General features: G+C 41.9%; 1 protein-coding gene across 10 annotated transcripts in view; it reads right to left on the bottom strand.

Moving 5' to 3' along the window:
• Window positions 1-20,695, bottom strand: part of TJP1 (tight junction protein 1) — a 539,980-nt gene that overhangs the window by 30,660 nt on the left and 488,625 nt on the right. For all 10 annotated transcript variants that reach the window (XM_040342798.1, XM_040342801.1, XM_040342802.1 and 7 more), the window contains 10 exons: window positions 20,476-20,695; window positions 17,784-17,968; window positions 15,138-15,233; window positions 10,829-10,911; window positions 10,242-10,452; window positions 7,802-7,902; window positions 6,951-7,298; window positions 4,207-4,455; window positions 2,833-3,708; window positions 1,611-1,708 (listed from right to left, as the gene is read on the bottom strand). In XM_040342798.1, coding sequence (XP_040198732.1) covers window positions 1,611-1,708; window positions 2,833-3,708; window positions 4,207-4,455; window positions 6,951-7,298; window positions 7,802-7,902; window positions 10,242-10,452; window positions 10,829-10,911; window positions 15,138-15,233; window positions 17,784-17,968; window positions 20,476-20,695 — 2,467 coding nt within the window. The remainder of the gene's footprint in view (window positions 1-1,610; window positions 1,709-2,832; window positions 3,709-4,206; window positions 4,456-6,950; window positions 7,299-7,801; window positions 7,903-10,241; window positions 10,453-10,828; window positions 10,912-15,137; window positions 15,234-17,783; window positions 17,969-20,475) is intronic.

Below are 20,695 nucleotides of genomic sequence, written 5' to 3'. Positions count from 1 at the left end.
CAGTCATTTATAAAGCAGTTTTTTTTTTTAGGTCGCATAAGGCTAAATCTGAATGAACAACCGAGGACTAGGTGTGATCCAGGCTTGTAAAGTTGGACAAGTGACCAAAGCTAGTGTGGAAAATTCACAGCCAAACATGTGCAGTCACTGTTTGGGTATTTAGTGTTTTGGGTGCCGACTGTCAGAATACAGTTATTGCAAGGAGAGATTCGTCCATCTGCTCTCTTTGGAGTGGATGGAGGAAACTGTTGCTTTTCTTTCATTCAGCCTGCTGACTGAACAAACGCAATCATACATATATGGCTAGCTTTGGTCACTTGTCCAACTTAACCGGTACCCAAAACACTAAATACACAAACAGTGACTGCACGTGTTTGGCTGTCAATTTTCCACCCAGCTACTACTACAAAAGTTGACTGAACAAATCAACTTTGGTTGAGATGGGTGGTGTCAGAGTTCAAACTCTGTCCGATTCAGTATGAATTGGCCAAATCTCAAACTGTGTATGGAAGCCTTAAGAAAAATCCTGCACCATGAAAGCACAATCTACATGTACCCATGCTGTAGATCTTGCAAACCAGCACTCCTCAGAAGGACCTGTTATTGTGTGGTCTAGACCAGTGGTCTCCAAACTACGGATGTGACCCTTTGCTTGCTATTTTCCGGCCCTTGGGGCACTATTCCTTCCACTGATATGAGGCACTATTCCTTCCACAGACACAAAGGATGGGCACTATTCCTTCTACTGACACAAAAGATGGGCACTATTCCTTCTACCGACACAAAGGATGGGAACTATTCCTCCCAATGATGGGACACTATTTCTTCCACCGACGCCAATATGGAGGCACTTTTCTTCCCTTTGACAAAAACCAATGAGGCAATATGTCTAATGCTCCCACTGACACCAATGATGGGGTACTATTCCTCCAACTGACACCAATAATGTATTTTTTTTTTTTTACTCCCAATGACCATCAGGCCTATGGCATTGTTTACTTCCACCAATGCCGGAGTACTTTTTACTTTCACTGGCCACAGTACGGCCCCCCTAATATTTGAAGGGCAGTAAACTGGCCCTCTGTTTTGAAAGACTGGAGACCCCCGCCCTAGACTGTATTTATAGCTTAACCTTCCATATGTTTTAAAGGAGGTCTACATATTATGGCGAGAAGAAGGTAAACACTAGCACTTCCTAAAGAACTCCTTTAGATTTAGGAAAATGGCTCCATTATCACTCCATGACAAAAGGAAGTACTCATCAGAACCCTCAAAAAAAAAAAAAAAATTAGATAGATAGATATCTATCTCAGACAGACAGACAGATATCTCCATGTGATGAGCGGCTGAAATAACATATGTTTAAAAGCAACCATATAAAATAGAAAAGAGGTACTTATCAAGCAAGCATGAACTCCCTTTAGTGGATCGCACATTCATTCACTTAGTTGGTGACTGATCTCTCCACAGTTCTCATAAGTCACGGGAGGTAAAAAATATCATTAGCAGCAAAAAATAAAAGCACTTATAAACTATGCATGTGTTGTTCTTTAGCCATTTTCAGTTAAATAACAAAAGGAACCTTGAAGACTTGTTTATCTCCTCCTTACCGATAAGTTGGCTTTTCTTGATCATAATGAGGCAGTGGAACAGCTTTAGATACAGGTCCTGGAACAGTTGTTATTGGTTTGGGTGCAACTTCTGGAGCCTAGAATAGAACAAATAAAATTGTTTTGTTAGCGACAAACTTACAAAATCAAGAATAAAAACTGGAGGCCCCTACAGAAAAGGTATATATTTTTTTTATTATTATTTTGTGTGTGTAAAAAAATATATATATATATCACAAAGCGCATTTAAAGCACAATGGGGTTGATTTACTAAAAGGCAAATCCATTTTGCACTTGTAAGTGCAGTCACTGTAGATCTGAGGAGAAGATCTGAAATGAGGGGAAGCTCTACTGATTTTATTATCCAATCATGTACAAGCAAAAAATGCTGTTTTTTATTTTCCTTGCATGTCCCCCTCAGATCTATAGCGACTGCACTTCCAAGTGCACTTGTAGTGCAAAGTGGACTTGCCTTTGGTAAATAAACCTCATTGAGTCTCTACGCGTTTTCCCCAAGCTGTGAATGCAAGTAAAAGCAAGCTTGTGTGAATGGTGTGAAGAATGTCAGTCTGAGAAATCACAACTTTTTATACTGCCAAAAGGCAACCAATACACATGTCATAGAGCCTTAGATTTGTGTTGTGTACAGGCATTAGATAATACTAAAAGAAAAAAAAAGCCTTAAGGCCTGGTTCACGCCAATGCGGCTGCCGTGCCTCCTGAAATGCAGAGAAAAGGTCTGTGCTTCATTTTTGGAATCACAGCCCACACAGGAACTGCAAGTGCAGTGTGGATTATTGGCACCCCCACACATCTCAAGCATTATTCTGTGCAAATGTTTGCGGCCTGGGGATACGGGTGCAGTCCAGCAGTGGTAATTACCTGCACAAATGTAAACCTAGCCTAAAGACCAGTGTAACGGATTGAGGTTGATTTAATAAAGGCAAATGTACTGTGCACTATAAGTGCACTTGGAAGTGTACTGCAAGTGCAGTTGCTCTAGATCTAAGGGGAAGCTCTACTTATTCTATTATCCAATCACGGGCAAGCAAAATTACTGTTTTTTTATTTTCCTTGCATCTGATTGAGTATTATTTAATTTTACCTAATTTACGAAGCTCTGAAACAAGTGCACTTGTAGTGCACAGTATACTTGCCTTTAGTAAATCAACCCCTTTGAGTGCCGGCTATGAAAGTATAACCAAGTAAACCTATTGGGTACCTTTAAAACAGATACATCATTAACGTCCTTGTTCTTTTCTCCTTGAACCGATCTCTTGTTCTCAAACATTTTGACTCTGGTAAGAACAGACTGTGGTTTCAGGGCTGGGTCATCATCATCTTCACTCACAGAGGCTGGTGCAGGAACGGGTTTACTGTTGGTTGGCAGAAGGTCAGACTTAATCTGAGTAGGCGGAAGAGGCATGGTTTCCACTCTAGGAGAAAGGTCATATTGCCCTTGTTTTGCATTAAATCCCTGGGAAGGACTATGGTCATAGCCTCTTGGATGTTGATCAAAATATGGTTTAGTTTCAGCAGCCCTAGAGGTGGGTACAGAAGGAAAGCTTTGAGGCTCTGGCTTATAACGCATATGCATATCATATTCTGCAGGAGCGGGCTCCTCATATAGTAGCTGGGGTGCTTTGTAGTTTTTAGCTGGTCGAGGTCGATTGTCGTAGGCAACAGGAGGAGGCTCTTCAAAACGAGGCTGTTGTGGAAAGTAGCTGCGTTCAAGGCTTTCTTCTGAGTGCTGCCTCACACCGAAGTCCCTATGCTTACCCTCAAACTGCGACCTGGAGCCTGAATACGGCTGCTTATCATCATAATAACCCCACTGTTCATCATAAGTAGGCACATGATCATCACTATGTATTCGAGGATCATAACCATGAGGGTATGGATCCACGTATTCTGAAGCAGATTCATATCTGTAAGACGCGTCAAACTCTCTACTCATTGGTTTTTCTGCATAGGATGGAAGGGCATCAAAGTTCAGGTTGCTTTCTTTCTCTGGTCTCTGATGGCTAAGCACTTGTTGTTTCATCAAGTAGTTGTGCCTGGGATTATCTTCCATAGAATATGGCTCTTTTCTGAAAACCTGCATGATAAAAGAAAGCCTTGGGTTAACAACCAGAACAAAACACAGGATAATATAAATCAAATCACATCAAAGCACCAGCCACAGGATGGCAGCAAACATGCAGAATTTCCATTCTCTAAGAAGTGTGAAGCAGTGCTGGAAACATGTTAAATGGAAAAACATGTTAGGTTTTCAGCAATGTGATTTTTGCAACATAAAAGACAACATTTATAGCGAGTTGGTTGGTTAATGAAGTTGTTAAGGAAAGCATGCAGTACTGGAAAGCCATGCAAGAAAAAAGCAAAGTAAACCCCAGTTGATTTAGATGCAGCATAGTGAACTGCTCCAAATTATCAATGTCAATTTATTGACTACCTTTGTTACTGCAGGCACCTGACCAATACAGGTACCATCAGTAAGGCAAGGTTAAAGAAGAAGGTGTTAAAGAAAGAAGAATCTCAGATGCAAGTATGACTGGAAGTAGAACAGACTGGTGCAACAATGTAGCACAGGTACCTTTGCTGGATCTATGTGCACAGGTAAAGACGAAGGCTCTTGGTCTCTTAGCATTATGTGAGCTGCCTCAGTGTTTGGTGATCGCATTGGGCCAGCTTGTGCTTGGTAAGAGCTGTATGGGGCAGGGTTTGGATCCTCCAATCTGACATTACTTAGATTTACATTAGGATTTACAGCAGCAGTTGAACTTGCAGTGTTTGTTTCAGACGGCAGAGAAAGGTAAGGGGCAGCGGGTAAGGCGTCTGCTTTCTGTGGAGTGTGTAAAATAATGTGTTCACTTAATACAGCACAAAAAAGCAATCCAAATGTTATAGCAGTCTGTTAGGAACTGCGTCACAACTACAGATCTATACAGCTACTAGATCATCCTAAAAGCAGATACACAACAAATAAAAGAAAAACATCTATTTTATATCGTTTTTTACATCTGACTAAGCTAGACAATCATAGTACGGAATTGGTTTAGTACACTATACAAAAGTTGGATATTAAAATATATACAAATACAGTATTTTACATCATTTCAGTCCCAAAGAACCATCATTTCAGTCCCAAAGAAGCAAATTGACTACGAAAAAGATCACAAAGCATACAAGATTTCTTGATTTTTCTTTTTACAATAAGTTACATTTTAGAGTAGTTAAGAGTAAATGTTACTTTAAAACAGAAGTGCGGGTTTAAAAAAAAAAAAAAAAACACAACATACTCACTCAGGTGGATGCAGAATCTGTTTCCTTCACTGCCTCTAATACCGAGTTAGGAGCGAACAAAGACTGCTGATCGCTCAGTTCTCAGGCTACTGTGAGCAGAGAGCTGAGGACTGTCAATCATAGACTTTGCGCTGCCCCACCAGCACTCACTGGAGCACCAGGCTGTGGCGGGAGCGGCTGGCCTAAGCCATCAGCGGTGCGCTGAGATGCCGAGCCAGCTGCTGGTCAGGCATCTGGATGGATCCGACATTGTTCAGATCACTGCAGAGCCCAGACTGGCTCTGTGACATCAGCCAACAGCGGGCATTAGTCCACTGCCGGCTGAATCTGGGTCACAGTAGTGTAGAACCAAGTGCACTCCTATGACCCATAAGAGAAGTATGGCCAGAAGAGCTTTGGCCATACTCCACCTTTAACATGGTTTCATACACACACGATGTATGCAAGTGTATGCAAGTGTCCAAAAGCAAATTGATGCTCAAGTCAACCAACTAAGTTTTCACCAACAAGGGTCGGCGCCTGACTTGTTGCCTTGAGGAACATAAGCATCCCTTCGCAAATTTCATACACGCAAAACTCCACTTTTTATTGTGTACACTGATTCAAACTAGTTGACATAAGGTCCAAGATCAATCTATTTTTGAGTCGATGGTAAATCGACAGAAACTGGCATGGTGAGTTTGGAGAGGTTTTCTTGTTTAATATATTTAAAAGAGATGTTTTCTGAGCATTTCAATGGACAAGAGATCATAAGGAAAGGGGACTTGTGAGTACGCAAACACATGGGGGTTGATTTACTAAAACTGAAGAATGCTAAATCTGATGCAGCTGTGCATGGTAGCCAATCGGCTTCTAACTTTAGCTTGTTCTATTAAGCTTTGACAAAAAACAAAACTGGAAGCCGACTGGTTTGCAGGCACAGCTGCACCAGATTTTGCACTCAGTTTTAGTAAATCAACCCCAATGAATACTATTCAGCTTTTAGTGTAATTTAGCAAAGTATCTGAATGGAAAGTTCTGGTGTTTCCGCCAACAACCTATTAGGTTCTCTGCATTTTCCAACCTTCACTAGGAAAAACAGAAGCAGATCATTATAGGAAACCTGTACTGAAAAGTCTGTAGGCTCTGGTTGGTACCAAATTTTCCGTTTTAAACTGCCAATTGACTGTTACTCTGGTCTTTGCATGACTGACTTGGAAAAAGTAGATAACACATTAGGGGATCCGACACTGCTCTGACTTTACTAGCTGCATGCTTGTAACGGGTCAGCGACTCAAAGTACTGAGATCAGAGAAAGACAAGCAAGTCAAGGGAGCCTTCTACGGTTTTACAGGTTTTTTATTATTGTGAGGCAGTGAAAGAGGATAAGAAGATTACTGCAAAACACACATATACATACCCCATTTCTTAAAGCAATACTGCACAATGCTTTTCCAAAGTGTTTAACCTGGTAACATATTGGTCTATGAAACAGACCACATAAGAGAACTGGAATACCATGGCAAGCCATACCACTTCAAAAAGGAAGAAAAAAGGGGGGGGGGTGTACCCTATATATTTTATGGAAGAGCCAACAAATAGAAATAAATACCATGACATTTTGATTTTTAATTAGGTCTATGTGCCACAATTCTTCAATTAACCCCTTAAAGGACCGCCGCGCGACTATTTACGTCGTCAGAATGGCTCGGCTGGGCGTATGGACTTTAAGATGCCCAGCCATGGGTCGCAAGCGCGCCGCCAGCGGCAGCTCGCGACCCGGTCCTGCCCACCGTGACCACGCCACGGATCCGATCGCCGCCGGTGTCCTGCGATCGGGTCACAGAAAGGAAGAACAGGGAGGGGTAAGCATAAACAAACCTCTCCCTGTGCTTCTTAGTGTGGCTGTCACTGTGTTAGGGAATGACGATCAGTGATGTCACATGCAAACTTTCTTTAAACAGTGTCCGAATAGTAACATTAATGAATTTTCCTTTATACATTTCATTTACTACACTAAGAAGAAGCATGCACAAAAAGCTAAACTGGACCTACCTGTTGAGATGGAACATTTTTGTAACCCGGAGAATCAGTTCTGATGATTGGCTGTGGCTGCTGTGGGAAGGATGGGAAGGCTTGGTTTTCCTGATGTATTCCTGAATTGTCATCCCGAACAGGTTCAGAAGAGCGAGTAATGGCAGACTCTGGCGGAGTCCCTGCCTCATCATTGAGCGTCTCGTCCAGGTCTTGGTCAGTGTAAGCCCCTCCTTCTGTGTCTGTATCTTCATAGTCTGAAGTGTGCCTGCTATCAGTACTATACATTGAGTACTCACTACCTGGAGCTGATAAGTAGGATAGACGGTCGTCATGCAAATCAAGATCATCATCTGTGCCTCCTTCTGCCTGCACCGAATGAAGTCAAGTTAGACCAGGTTAGTAATTCTACATCGGGAATCTTTGCTGGAGAAGTCCAGGAATTTATTTACTTTATAGACAGCTTTCTAAAATCCACACGATTGTATGGACATCTTTTCCACTAATGCACATACTGAAAACTATACACTGTCCTCACTATTATTTCAACAAACCATGGCTAGTGTTTCATTGTATGTATGGCTTTTGGAACACATGATAGCCCTAAAAAATTAATACAGTTGCTAACACAAAAAATATGTCCTTTCAAACACGTAAAACACCTTCAGTAAGAGTGTTAAAAGTAAAAAAAAAAACACAACACTTCAAGTGTCAGTTGTACTGTGCATCACATCTAAATCAAAGGCAAAATGAGCGGTTTCATACATTTGCAGCTTCTGTAAAGTGAATTCCAGGCACTGCATTCTAGTGAGTATGCTGAAAACATTGCCACAAACTCATGCACAGAGATACTAAAACAGAGAAAATCTTACTTTGCCTTCCGAGACCCAAACCAGCTGGTTCTGTTGTTGCTGTACAGCTTCCTTCAGCCCTCCATACCAGCCATCATTCATAGAATTAAGATTAATGGTTGCTGTCAAACAAGATGCGTTAAAAAATAAATAAATCATAATATATCATTATTTTAATCCTGTTACCTTGGCATAGCAACCTTTAAAAAAAATAATAATAATTAAATGGATATATAAAAGACAAAGTAGAACATGTAGTGTGAATAACTGCAACAGTTATCAGTGAATTAGAGGATAGATATTTTTAAAAACTAAAACATTTTTATATCCATTGAAGAAGAGGATTTGCAAGTACTTTCGTGCTGTCTGCATTTGTATTTATGGTCCAGCAAATCAGAACACAAAGCGCACTAGATAATACTCTAACATCCATCCCATTTATTTCAGGTTATTCATATACATTACTGCAAGCAAGTCTGCTTGGTTGAAAGGCAGCCAGTCCAGATAGAAACATAGAAAAGCGACAGCAGAAAAAAATAAAAACGTTAACTTGTTTGTCTTAGTAGGTCTGTGTTTGTCCCAGGAATGTTTTAAGCCATTTGCTAAATCACTACCTCTGTTGGACGTTTATTCCAAGCATCAACTACCCTTTCAGTAAAATAATACTTTCTAAGATTAGTTTTAAACTTTCCTCCAGTTAGTTTGAAGTCATGTCCCCGTGACCCATAGCAATATGGGTAGTGCCTCGTCACGGATGATGAGACTGCAGGGCTACCATCCTTATCCTTTCTTTACATTTACAGAGTTGGAACAAAGATGTGAAGTATCGGATACTTCACTGGCTGTATACGCTTCTCTAAAGTACCAAACAGTAGGGGGGGGCGTTGACAGTCATGGACGTAGGACTTAAAAAAAAAAAAAAACACAAAGCCATATTTGTATCCTGGACAGGTTTCCTTTAAAGTAACACTAAAAAGAAAAATCTTTTTTTGGTAACAAACATGTTATACTTACCTCCACCGTGCAGCTCGTTTTGCACAGGGTGTCCCCAAACCTGGACTTCTGGGGTCGCGCGTGGCTGTCTCGGCTCCTCCTCGCAAGAGCTTTCCACCTTCACGTGAGCTCCATCGCATGGTGGAAAGCTCTTGCGAGCACGCTCCCGTGATACAGCGGCGGCCATAGCAGCTCACTGTATCACTCAGCCCCGCCCCCAGCGCGTCACGTCATCGGATGTGATTGACAGCAGTGCCAGCCAATGGCTGCACTGCTATCAATCTATCCAACCTAGCCAATCAACGGCCACAGAGTGAGAACCCGAGGAGGATGACAGGGGCGAGCGCGAGACTTTCGAGGGTCAGGTAAGTAAGATGGGGGCTGGGGGGGGCCGGTACCATAGGATGCATTAAGGTGAAAAAACATTTACCTTTACAACCCCTTTAATGACGTAATGATTTTTCTTTCTTGCTGTGGAAGCTTATGTGCCCCTATACTGTAAAAATCAAGTTTAGGTCACGCCTGGTTGGAGCATAAGATACCACTTGATTAAAAGGATAATTCACCTTTGGCAAAATGTTACACCAGGTTTAGCATGTAATAAAAAAATAACCTGCCTGCGCCCCTCTGATCCCCCTGCTGTGACAACGGGATCTTCTCCCACCACCCATCAAACAATTTAAAAAGAGTGCGGCCATGCGGGACTCCGTACACACAGCCACATCGTTCATTCACAAAAATCTTTGAATAAATGAACTACAAGTACCAGCAGATGCCTTGTAGCTCTCAATGAACTGTGAGGACATTGGTGAGCGCTCCTGTAGTTCATTGATTTTGCTGCTCTCCATTAACTGTCTGCCTGTACAGGAGGGTACAGACAGACAGTAATACTGAGATTCTGCAGGAGCCCGATATTGCACCCACGGTTTGCTGATCGTTGTGGCAATTCTCTGCAGGCTCCAAGAAAAAAAAAATGCACCTGTGCAGTCAGGTTGTAATGTGCCTTGCTGGCATTACTTAGGGCCCATTCACTTTCTCTGAACCGTAGAGTACTCCATTAAATGCAATATGTCATGCATCAATGTGTGTTGCATTAAGGCAGCCCATTCATTAGTAACTGACTGCAAACGCATGGCAGTGGCCCAGAAATCTACAAGGCCTTTTTTTATTAGTAGCACACCACACAGCATCTGCACTGAAGTGCACTGTAATGCAGAAGCGTTGATCACTACTTTAACAGTGGCTTGGGGTGTCATTCAAAATGAATGGCAATGGAGCACACTGAAATGTGTAAGCACATAGGCCCTTAAAAACCAGCAGCTCATGGCATGTTCAACAAAACTTCAGAGTTTTTTATTTTAAACATGTCTCGTTTATTACGGCAAACATTCAAAATAATCCTGGCACCTGCAAAACTTTCAAATGGTTATAAAATGATCATCACTTGCACAATGTATTTTGTACCTACTTGTAAAAAGGTGATGATTATTTTTGCGTAATTTATGTGAACGATCATAAAGTTTTCGGGCACTTTTTCGAGATTCTGGGCACAACCTCGTTCGCATAGTTTTCACACCCTGCTTGGAGTCAGGGTTAAGGAACACTACAATTGGATACCACTGTGCATAGTTCAGGCGATCTACAGCATTTGGGGTCACATCCAGAAGTGCATGTTTATCCTGTAGAAACAACAGCACTGCATGAATTCACCAATCCGAGCGCAGAATAACAAAATATTATAAACAGGTATGGCAATGGTCCCGTTGCTCCCAGGCAATATGTAATAAACACATATATAAGGATCCTCAATGCCTATATGTCGGAGCTAGCATTTGGAAAGCACAGGTAAATGCACATAAAAAGGCACAAGCATAGCAAGGCAATTTAATTTCTTTATGGCATCCGATAAAATGTTAAAATCAATTCTCTGTTAGATTTAAATGCCTAATCAGCTAACATCAATCCTACACAGGCACTAGTCAAACTGTCAGCTTCATCTGAAAGATGACCAACCCGGGCTATTTTTTAAAACATCCCATTGTATTAATCACTCACCCTGTCAATAATCTGTTTGATTGTGTGGAGACGAATGATCCCAGAGCTGCGCTGGTCGGTACCTGCATCTCTTGGTTCACTTCCTACAGAAAAATACACAAACACTGAGTACGCAGGTAAAAAGATACAATACCCATTTCTGTATTGGAAAGATGTGGATTAATATAGTTCACATTCCACCCTCATGAAAAAAGGACAACATATCCTTACTATAGGAATTCATCTCGCCTCTACTCTTCAAGAGACGTATAAGAAGGGGTACCCCACTATAAAAGAACACATGAGACTTCGCAGCAAGGAGATGAGGAGTGACAGAGACATCCTGTTTTTTTTAAAGGGGTTGTAAAAGGTACAATTTTTTTTTCCTAAATAGCTTCCTTTACCTTAGTGCAGTCCTCCTTTACTTACCTCATCCTTCCATTTTTCTTTTAAATGCCCTTTTTTCTTCTGAGAAATCCTCACTTCCCGTTCTTCTGTCTGTAACTCCACACAGTAATCCAAGGCTTTCTCTCTGGTGTGGAGTGTCGTGCTCGCCCCCTCATTGCAGATAGAGAAAGGAGCTGTGCGTTAGTGGGCGTCCTGACTCTCCTGTAGTCCAAGGAAGGGGGCGAGCATAACACTCCACGCCAGGGAGAAAGCCTTGCATTACTGTGTTGATTTACAGACAGAAGAACAGGAAGTGAGGATTTCTCAGATGAAATAAGGACATTTAAAAGCAAAAATCGAAGGATGGGGTAAGTAAAGGAGGACTGCACCAAGGTAAAGGAAGCTATTTAGGGAAAAAAAAAAAAAAACCCTTTTAAATGGTTATTTAATATGGTCCACACCATCTGGTAAGGCGCCAACTTTATCTTATATCATGGGTGATCAGCATTGGATGTAACAATTTTTTGACCTTTACTCATTGGCCCTGGAACCATTAGCTGCCTCTATCCGCCAATCATGGAATATACCGTATTTATCGGCGTATACCGCGCACTATTTTGCCCTGAAAATCAGGGAAAAATCGTGGGTGCGCGGTATACGCCGATACCCGCCACGAGTTTGAATACTGCGCCGGCATATACCGAGCACAGTACACTCGTGTATCTTCGGGCAGTCTCGGCGCCTCTCGTGCTGACGTCCTGAGCGTACAGGACGTCAGTGCGAGAGTTGTCGAGCCTGGCCGACGATACACGAGTGTACTGTGCTCGTTATATGTCGGCGCAGTATTCAAACTCGGCGCGGGAAACGAGCGGGGAGGACGCCGCAGAAGGACGCCGGACCCGACGAAGAGGACACCCAAAGCCGCAGACGGACCCGACGAAGAGGACCCCCAGAAGCCGCAGACGGACCCGACGAAGAGGACCCCCAGAAGCCGCAGAAGGACCCGTACCCGACGAAGAGGACCCCCGGAAGCCGCAGAAGGACCCGTACCCGACGAAGAGGACCCCCGGAAGCCGCAGCCGACGAGGCCGCCGCGCAAGACACCAAAACTGTAAGTACAAAAAAAACTTTTTTTCCACAGGATTCGGGGCAATTTAGGGGTGCGCGGTATACGCGGGAGCGCGTTATACCGCGATAAATATGGTAATTGGGTTTTATAAACCCTTAGGAGAAGATAAGATTGCCTTATATGCAGATACACTCTTATTTTTTGGAGACATTTTCTTCTTTGAAGGCAGTTACGTCTTAAAAAAATAAAATTATATATATATATATATATATATATATATCCATATCCATCCATCCATCTATATATATATATATATATATATTTTTTTTTTTTTTTCTTCCTCTGGTTTTACAATTAATTGGTTCTTTTACCTGTGACCTCCTGGTGACCAACCTGCCAAATTCATCCTTTCAAATAGCCGTAGTCTCTACATTTAACTATCTAGGCGTACAAGTTACATAACAAGTAAATACATGTGTGGAGAGGAATTTAGTCCCACTACTTAAGCGGTTTAAGCAAGTGGGGAAAATTTTGAGTAAACTCCCTTTAAAAATAATAGGTAGAGAAGATTTGATAAAGATGACATGGACGCCACAATTATATCTATTGCATAATTGTCCAGGAAGGTTTCCTCTGAGATTTTAAGTTTAGAGAACTGATTTGGAGATATAAACACCCCAAATTAGATTCAAAATTTTGCGGCTGCCTAAAGATGAGGGAGGGGTGGCAGTTCCGAATTGTATTTTCTGGCATCCCAACTTCAGCAATTACATGGATGGAATGTCATAGATTATGAGAATCCCATACAGTAAATTATATTCTCTCAGCTGCCGATAGATCCACTGGTACAGTTAATAGTAGTTTATTTAAATTATTATTATTATTAAAATAAGCCTACATTTTATTTCATATATAAGATTTTGACTACTATTAAACAAGATACTCAATATGCCTATATGGAATAATTTGCAATTGCCTGAGGTTGCAAAGCTTGAAAATGTTGATCTATGGAAGAAAGTTTGAATTCTGTCAACTTGTTGATTAAGGTCATAAACAGTCAGAAAGATATAATTTGCCCAATAAACGCAAATTTTCAATCTACTGCATGATTTGCAAAGTCAAGCAAGGACTTTTTTATTAAAATATAATCCTTTATTAATCCTGACTTTGGCAGTAACTGCACAATGCTCTAAATAGGGACTTATAGATTATTCTTTTCAAACGGCAGCTAGAATTCACAAGTGAATAGCTTTGGGTGATGGTGTAGGGATCTAGAGACACTTAGTGACGAGGAGTGGAAACAAGCTCTGAAGAATATCTGAAGTATCCTTATCCGCTTCACAGTGCCCAACTCAGGTATTTATCATCCGCAGAGCCCACTATACCCCTTTAAAGCTATACTCTTGGGGTAAAGCAGATACACCAAACTGCCCAAAGGTGCACTACTGATACATGTATAGTTATACATATGCTGTGGCGATGTCCTAAACTGCATCGCTACTGGGAGGGTTATTTGATATTTTAAAATGGATGCAAGCCCAAAAAAACAGGTTTTTATCTGGAAGTCTTAATTTTCACTGAACAATAAAAGAGGATTGCTCAGAGCTGGATTAACTCTGTGTGGCAAGACTGGGCACGGATGATAGGAAATCTTATTCTCTACATTGTGACATAAAAAAACTAATTTGGGTTTACATCCACTTTAAATCTGTTATGTTTAACACAGGTTAATTTGTATACAAAACAAAGAGACCCTTCCAGCTCAAATGCATGTGATGTGGTTAAGAACTATGTATGTGGCTCAATAACTTATTACAACAATGGATATCAAAATTCCTGCCAACTATAGATCAATGGATTAGGGCAATCAATCATAATCTAAGATGAGAGGAATTGACATATAAACATAGGAGGAGTTCTAAAAAATTCCTAAAATGTTGGCATTGGTGACTAGTTCCCAACCTGTTTGAACAATCAGTTGAGTGAATTAATGATACTGTGGAAAACTAATGACATAAGAGGGAGATAACCATATATATTCCATTAAGGAGCATTAATGAAATAAAGGGTCTTGAGTAAAGATTGAAGCGTAGTCTGGTGGGCGTAAATATGGAAATGTGATCCGACTTTGGAGGCAACTTCCATTGAAATCAATGGGTACAAGTCGCCTACAATTTGCCTTGAAGTAGTACAGGAACCTTTTCTGAAGTCGGAGCGACTTCAGTAGTGCACATTATGACGACTAATTCACTTCAACGGAATTTCTCATGTCAGGCGACTTGGGGGCGACACAAGCCAGATCCCAAGTCGCTGTAGTGTGAACCGGCACTTAGATTGCCACTCTTCTCCAATAAATATAGGCAATTACTTGCACTTGGATATGGAACTATATACCTTACATTTTTTTAGATGTTGCAAATGAATTGCCTACTTTTGAGATTTTTTTAATTCATGAATTTGAACTTTTTATTTGTTTATAGAATTTGAATATTGTTTTTTCAAAACACTAAATTGTATTATGTTGGTGTATTTATGAAATGTAAAATTGCATTTTGCACTTTATGAATTGAGATTTTTATCATTACATTTATATTACAATTTTATGCACATTAAGTATATTTTCTATAATGTTGTATTAATTTAGCGCCACACTATTTGATTTATTAATGTTATGTATGTTTGCATTCTAGCGATCGGATATGCATCTTGGGTAGTATCAACTCAGGGTTTTCTGATCTTTATTTAATAATATTTACAAGAATGGTCAGCAGGCTTATAAAGAAATGACAGCTAGACAAAGGCCGAGTGAAACTATTCATTGAGTAAAGCTGAAAAAAAAATTATACAAACTGCTGCAAAACACTGCAAACTTACTTGCCACCTCATAAATATCAGGCTCTTCTCTAGCTAGCTTCTCTCGTGCAACATCAGCAATGGGACCAAAGATAACAATGGGCCTGAGGAATCCAGCTGAAAGAGAAAACAAATGCTCATTATACAGGACAAACAGTTTGACCAATGAAATGCAATATGTTAAATGAGAACTCCAAGTTAGTTGAAATACATTTAAACGATACTACTCTGTACCCTTGCATTTAAAGCGGAGTTCCACCCAAAAATGGAACTTCCGCTTTTCGGATTCCTCCCCACCTCCGGTGTCACATTTGGCAACTTTCAGGGGGGAGCAGATACCTGCCTATTACAGGTATTTTTCTCCCACTTCCGGGGACAGATACCTGAGCCACCTGCGGGTATCTATGCCACTTCCAGTGCCTGCTCTGTCCCCCCTGCTGTCTTCTGGGAGACACACAGGTCACAGAAGACAGCAGGGACCAGTGGGATCACGCAGCATGAGTCTCGCATGCGCAGTAGGGAACCAGGAAGTGAAGCCGCAAGTGATTCCCTTACCGAACATGGCGGCGGCAGCACCAGAGAGCCGAGGGATAGATCGGCTTTGGGTGCGGACATCGCGGGCGCCCTGGACAGGCAAGTGTCCTCATTTTAAAAGTCAGCAGCTGCAGCATTTGTAGCTGCTGACTTTAAAAATAAAAATGGCGGAACTCTGCTTTAAACAAGGAATTAGCACTGAAGTATATCATTCAGGAAATAAACAGAAATGTGCTAAAGTGAACCTTGTCAGCTTACCAGCTTAGTGCTGCTTACTATTCAATAGCAATGCAAGTGCTGAAACGGTCCTTTATTATAAAATACTCACATATCGCAAACCAAATACAAAAGCCCCTTTCCCAAAAATGTACAGAGTGAGAATTATAACAAAATGTACAACATTCTCAACCAACCACACCATGCACAATCTTCTACTCACATTCCAAAGACTGGGGAGAAATATACAATGGTAACATAATACAATATATAATCAAAAAAACTGGATCATGTGCCTATACCCTGCAGGATTGTACACATCACAAAGCTGGTGGATGTTGAAGACCTTGCGCTCCTCCACCTTCTGTTTGAGGATGCCCCACAAATGCTCAATAGGGTTTAGGTCTGGAGACATGCTTGGCCAGTCCATCACCTTTACCCTCAACTTCTTTAGCAAGTCAGTGGTCATCTTGGAGGTGTGTTTGGGGTCCTTATGTTGGAATACTGCCCTGCGTTTCAGTCACTGAAGGGAGGGGATCATGCTCTGCTTCAGCATGTCACAGTACATGTTGGCAATCATGGTACACCAGTGTCGGCAGCACTCATGCAGCCCCTGACCATGACACCAAGCTTGTCTGTAGGCAAGACACACTCGTCTTTGTACTCCTCACCTGGCTGACGCCACACATGCTTGACATAATTTGAACCAATTTTATCTTAGTCTTATCATAGTTACAGTAATCCATGTCCTTAGTCTGCTTGTCTTCAGCAAACTGTTTGCGAGCTTTCTTGTGCATCATCTTTAAAAGAGGCTTCCTTCTAGGACGACAGCCATGCAGACCAATTTGATGCAGTGTGCGGCGTATGGTCTGAGCACTGACAGGCTGACCCTCCAACCTCTGTAGAAATCCTGGCAGCACTTATACATCCATTTCCCCAAAGACAACCTCTGGATATGACGCTGAGCACATGCACTCAACTTCTTTGGTCGACCATGGCGAGGAATGTGCCAAGTGGAACTTGTCCTGTTCAACCACTGTATGGTCTTGGCCACCATGCTGCAGTTCCGTTTCAGGGTCTTGGAAATCATCTTATAGCCTGGCCATCTTTATGTAGAGCAACAATTCTTTTTTTCAGATCCTTAGAGAGTTCTTTGCCATGTTGAACTACCAGTGACCAGTATAAGAGAGTGAGTGTGACAACACCAAATTTAACACACCTGCTCCCCATTCACACCTGAGACCTTGTAACACTAACAGGTCACATGACACCAGGGAGAGAAAACGTCTAATTTGGACATTTTCACTTAGGGGTGTACTCACTTTTATTGCCAGCGGTTTAGACATTAATGGCTGTATGTTGAGTTATTTTGAGGGGACAACAAATGTACAATGTTATACAAGCTGAACACTCATTACTTTACATTGTAGCAATGTGTAATTTCTTAAGTGTTGTCACATGAAACGATAAAATATTTACAAAAATGTGAGGGGTGTACTCACTTTTGTGAGATACTGTATATTCAAATACAGGAACGTTTTAAAACTGAACCTGTCAGCCACCCTATCTGGTAGGGAGGGGGTGCAGGGATGATTGAACTCGGTGGTATGTACATCTTCACATAAATGTGGGCGTATATACAAGAAATTGTAACCACATGCTTTTTCTGTATGTATGATGCGACTAAAGTAAAAAAAAACTGTATATGCAAAGGAAAATAAAACAGGATGTGTCCAAGTTAGTCATAAAGAGAACATTACAGAGAAGAGGCCAGTTCCCTAAATGTCTTCTTGGTATATAGCATTTCCAATACCCCATCTTCAAGACCAAGGAAAGTAAAGGAAAGTGATCCTTTTAAAAAGGAACATAGCTTAAATGGAAAAAGGTCAATAAAATGACAAGTAAGGAACATCAAACCTTCTCGCAACACGACTCTTTCGTATGCAGGAAACTTTGTTTGAACAGGTTGGGCAGAGATATCTTCTCGGCTTTTCCTGAGATTTCGCTTTGAAGTTCGGAGGCCTCGAAAACGCCAAAAATCTGCACGATCGCCACCAGCCGTTTTGGGAAGAGTGTACTGCACACTTGCAAGCTGCTCAGCTCTGATAAAAGAATAGGAAAAAAAAAAAAAAAAAAAAGACAGACAACCAGTTAGAAGACCATAGGAAGTATAATGCAGAAATAAAATGCAAGACATCTTTATGCCCCCCCCCCCCCCTCCCTCTCCAACCAGCAGTCTTTCCCTGATGACTTATTGGGGATCGGACCGTATTCAGCTGCAAGTTAAACATTTTTATCCCAGCACCATGTAACCTGATAGAAGGCCATTATCAGGAAGAATCTACAAATCAACAAAAACCTATTTGTTCAGGAAATCAGAGTGTACAGTTTATTGGAAAAATCTATTAAAATAAAAGATCTTTGGCCAGTCAGGTCATGCTCACGCATCCATGGGCCCAATGATGTTTATAGGCAGCATAGAATGTTTTATACCTTATACGCTTGTCATCACTGGACCAACGAGTTGTATATTCCAGATTGGATGGTGTTCAATACTGGAATTAACAATAAAACATTTCCACAAGGGCAGGGGTCCATCTTTTTGGTTTGAACATTTTGGAAACTAAAAAAGCTCTATTATTATCTAGGGTTCTGTGAGATATCCCGAGGGGTTCCTCCACAGAATGATATATCCGCCCAAATGTATTCTTTGAGCTCCTGCATGGATGTCGTCATGTACCCTGTGCCAGTTCTTAAAGAACATTTCCTGCCTTCTCCTCCTGCTACACACTTAGATACATGTCCAATGAATGGGGTAAAATCACTCCTTTATTAGATTTATAGCCATGAGTTTGGGGCCCCCGCTCACTGGTACAGGAGCAGCAGGGGGCCCTTTTTGTCAAATGCATGTGGAGATCAGTGAATGCCCATATGTGCCCCTCTTTTGTTCCCCACTGGAGCACCCCTGCCACAAAGCTTCTGTCCTCCCCTCTGTAGGATGGGCAGTTGAGGCGCATCCGAGGGTTATGAAATGTGTTTAAAGCGCACATTTTAGGTTAGTAAAAGCCTTTTTTTCCCCAGTTTTTCTAATGAAAGTTTAAAAAAAGGAAATCATAGTTTCTCATCCAAGAGCCCACTCTGATAGTAACATGTAGGTATAGAATTAAAAATGAGTGCAAGGGAAACAGAGGTTCAGATATACATCTGTAAAATACCAAGATGGATTACACCATCCTTTGGTCTATAGTACCTTTACAACACATTCTTTTATTTCTCGGGCCACAATTTAGTGATATCACTGAACACCAAAGTAATCCCAGGTTTTACATTAAAGACGTCAATTTTATTATTTATTCTTCTTTATTTTTTTTATTATATCTGCAGCTTACTGATTACACCAACGCACTATGAGTTGTAGATTAGAGCATTTTCAGGGTTTCCCCAAGACCTACAACTCTTGCTGTAACTTATTTCTGCTGTACAAATGTTTTATGTAGCTGTATACCTTACTACCAACATTAAACTATCTTAGGTTTAGAGGTCTAATATTTAAAACAGAGGTTCCGCCAATTTTATTTAATGTTTTTAAAGTGGATGTCCGCTGAAAAAAAAAAAAAATTAAAAGCGAGCAGCTACAAATACTGCAGCTGCTGACTTTTAATATTAACACACTTACCTGTCCTTGAGTCCAGTGCTGTCCGCAGCAGAGGACGAGCGATCGCTCGTCACTCTGCTGGACCCCCCACGCCATCCTCGGTGAGGGAACCAGGAAGTGAAGCGCTCCGGCTTCATTGCCCAGTTCCCTGCGACGCATGCGCGAGTCGCGCTACGCCTGCCGATTGGCTCCCGCTGTGTACTGGGAGTAGAGTGTTCCCAGAATAAAACAGGGGGGGGGGGGAGGTGACATCATGCCTGCAGTCTGCCCGAGATTGTGTGGCCGGAAGTGGGTGCAAATACCTGTCTTTAGACAGGTATCTGCACCCCCCACCCCCCTGGAAGGTGTCAAATGTGACACCGGAGGGGGGAGGGTTCCGATCAGCGGGAGTTCCACTTTAGGGTGGAGCTCCGCTTTAAGCCAGCAGGTACAAATACTGCAGCTGCTGACCTTAAAAAAAAAAAAAAATGGAAACTTACCTGGCCATCGTGCCCGCAATGTCGTCAGCCGAGGATGAGCAATCGCTCGTCCCTCGGCTGCACCCGCCTCCATCCTCGGTTAGGGAATCGGGAAGTGAAGCGTAGCAGCTTCACTGCCCGGTTCCCTACTGCGCATGCACGAGTAGCGCGCCGTGCCGTCACTGCCCCCCGCTCTTTGCTGGGAACAGTGTGTTTCCCAGAAGACAGCGGGGGCTGCGGGTAGGGGCGTGGCTGCTGCAGTTCCTATTCCCAGAAGTGGGTGCAAATGTTTGTCTTAGACAGGTATCTGCACCCCCCTTCCCCCTAAAAGGTGCCAAATGTGACACCAGGGGGGGGGGGGGGGGGTTCCAGAAAAGCGGAAGCACCATTTTTGGGTGGAGCTCCCCTTTAATATTTATAATAGCCACTTTGTTTAGCACAATAGTAAGTTGATGACAAAATCCAGCAACAAAGTATTTTACCAGTTTTCTCTTACCTGTTCTTGTTTGGAATAATCCCTCTTTCCACTTCCTTGTGATTCCTCCCAATTCTTATAGCCAGCCATGATCCTAGTTTCCCATTGTACAGCGTGTCCACCACCCGGAATACCTCTCCTTTGTTAAAACTGAGTCCATAAGGAGATTCCTTTTCATACTCAAAATGCGTTCGGATATAGAAGGAATCCCCAACATCTGACTCTACAATGCGACGATAAA

The sequence above is a fragment of the Rana temporaria genome, chromosome 3 (genome assembly GCF_905171775.1).
Source record: "Rana temporaria chromosome 3, aRanTem1.1, whole genome shotgun sequence".
Lineage (NCBI taxonomy): Eukaryota > Metazoa > Chordata > Amphibia > Anura > Ranidae > Rana > Rana temporaria.
Note: the sequence above shows the minus strand (reverse complement) of the source record. Positions and strands in the feature narration are given on the sequence as shown.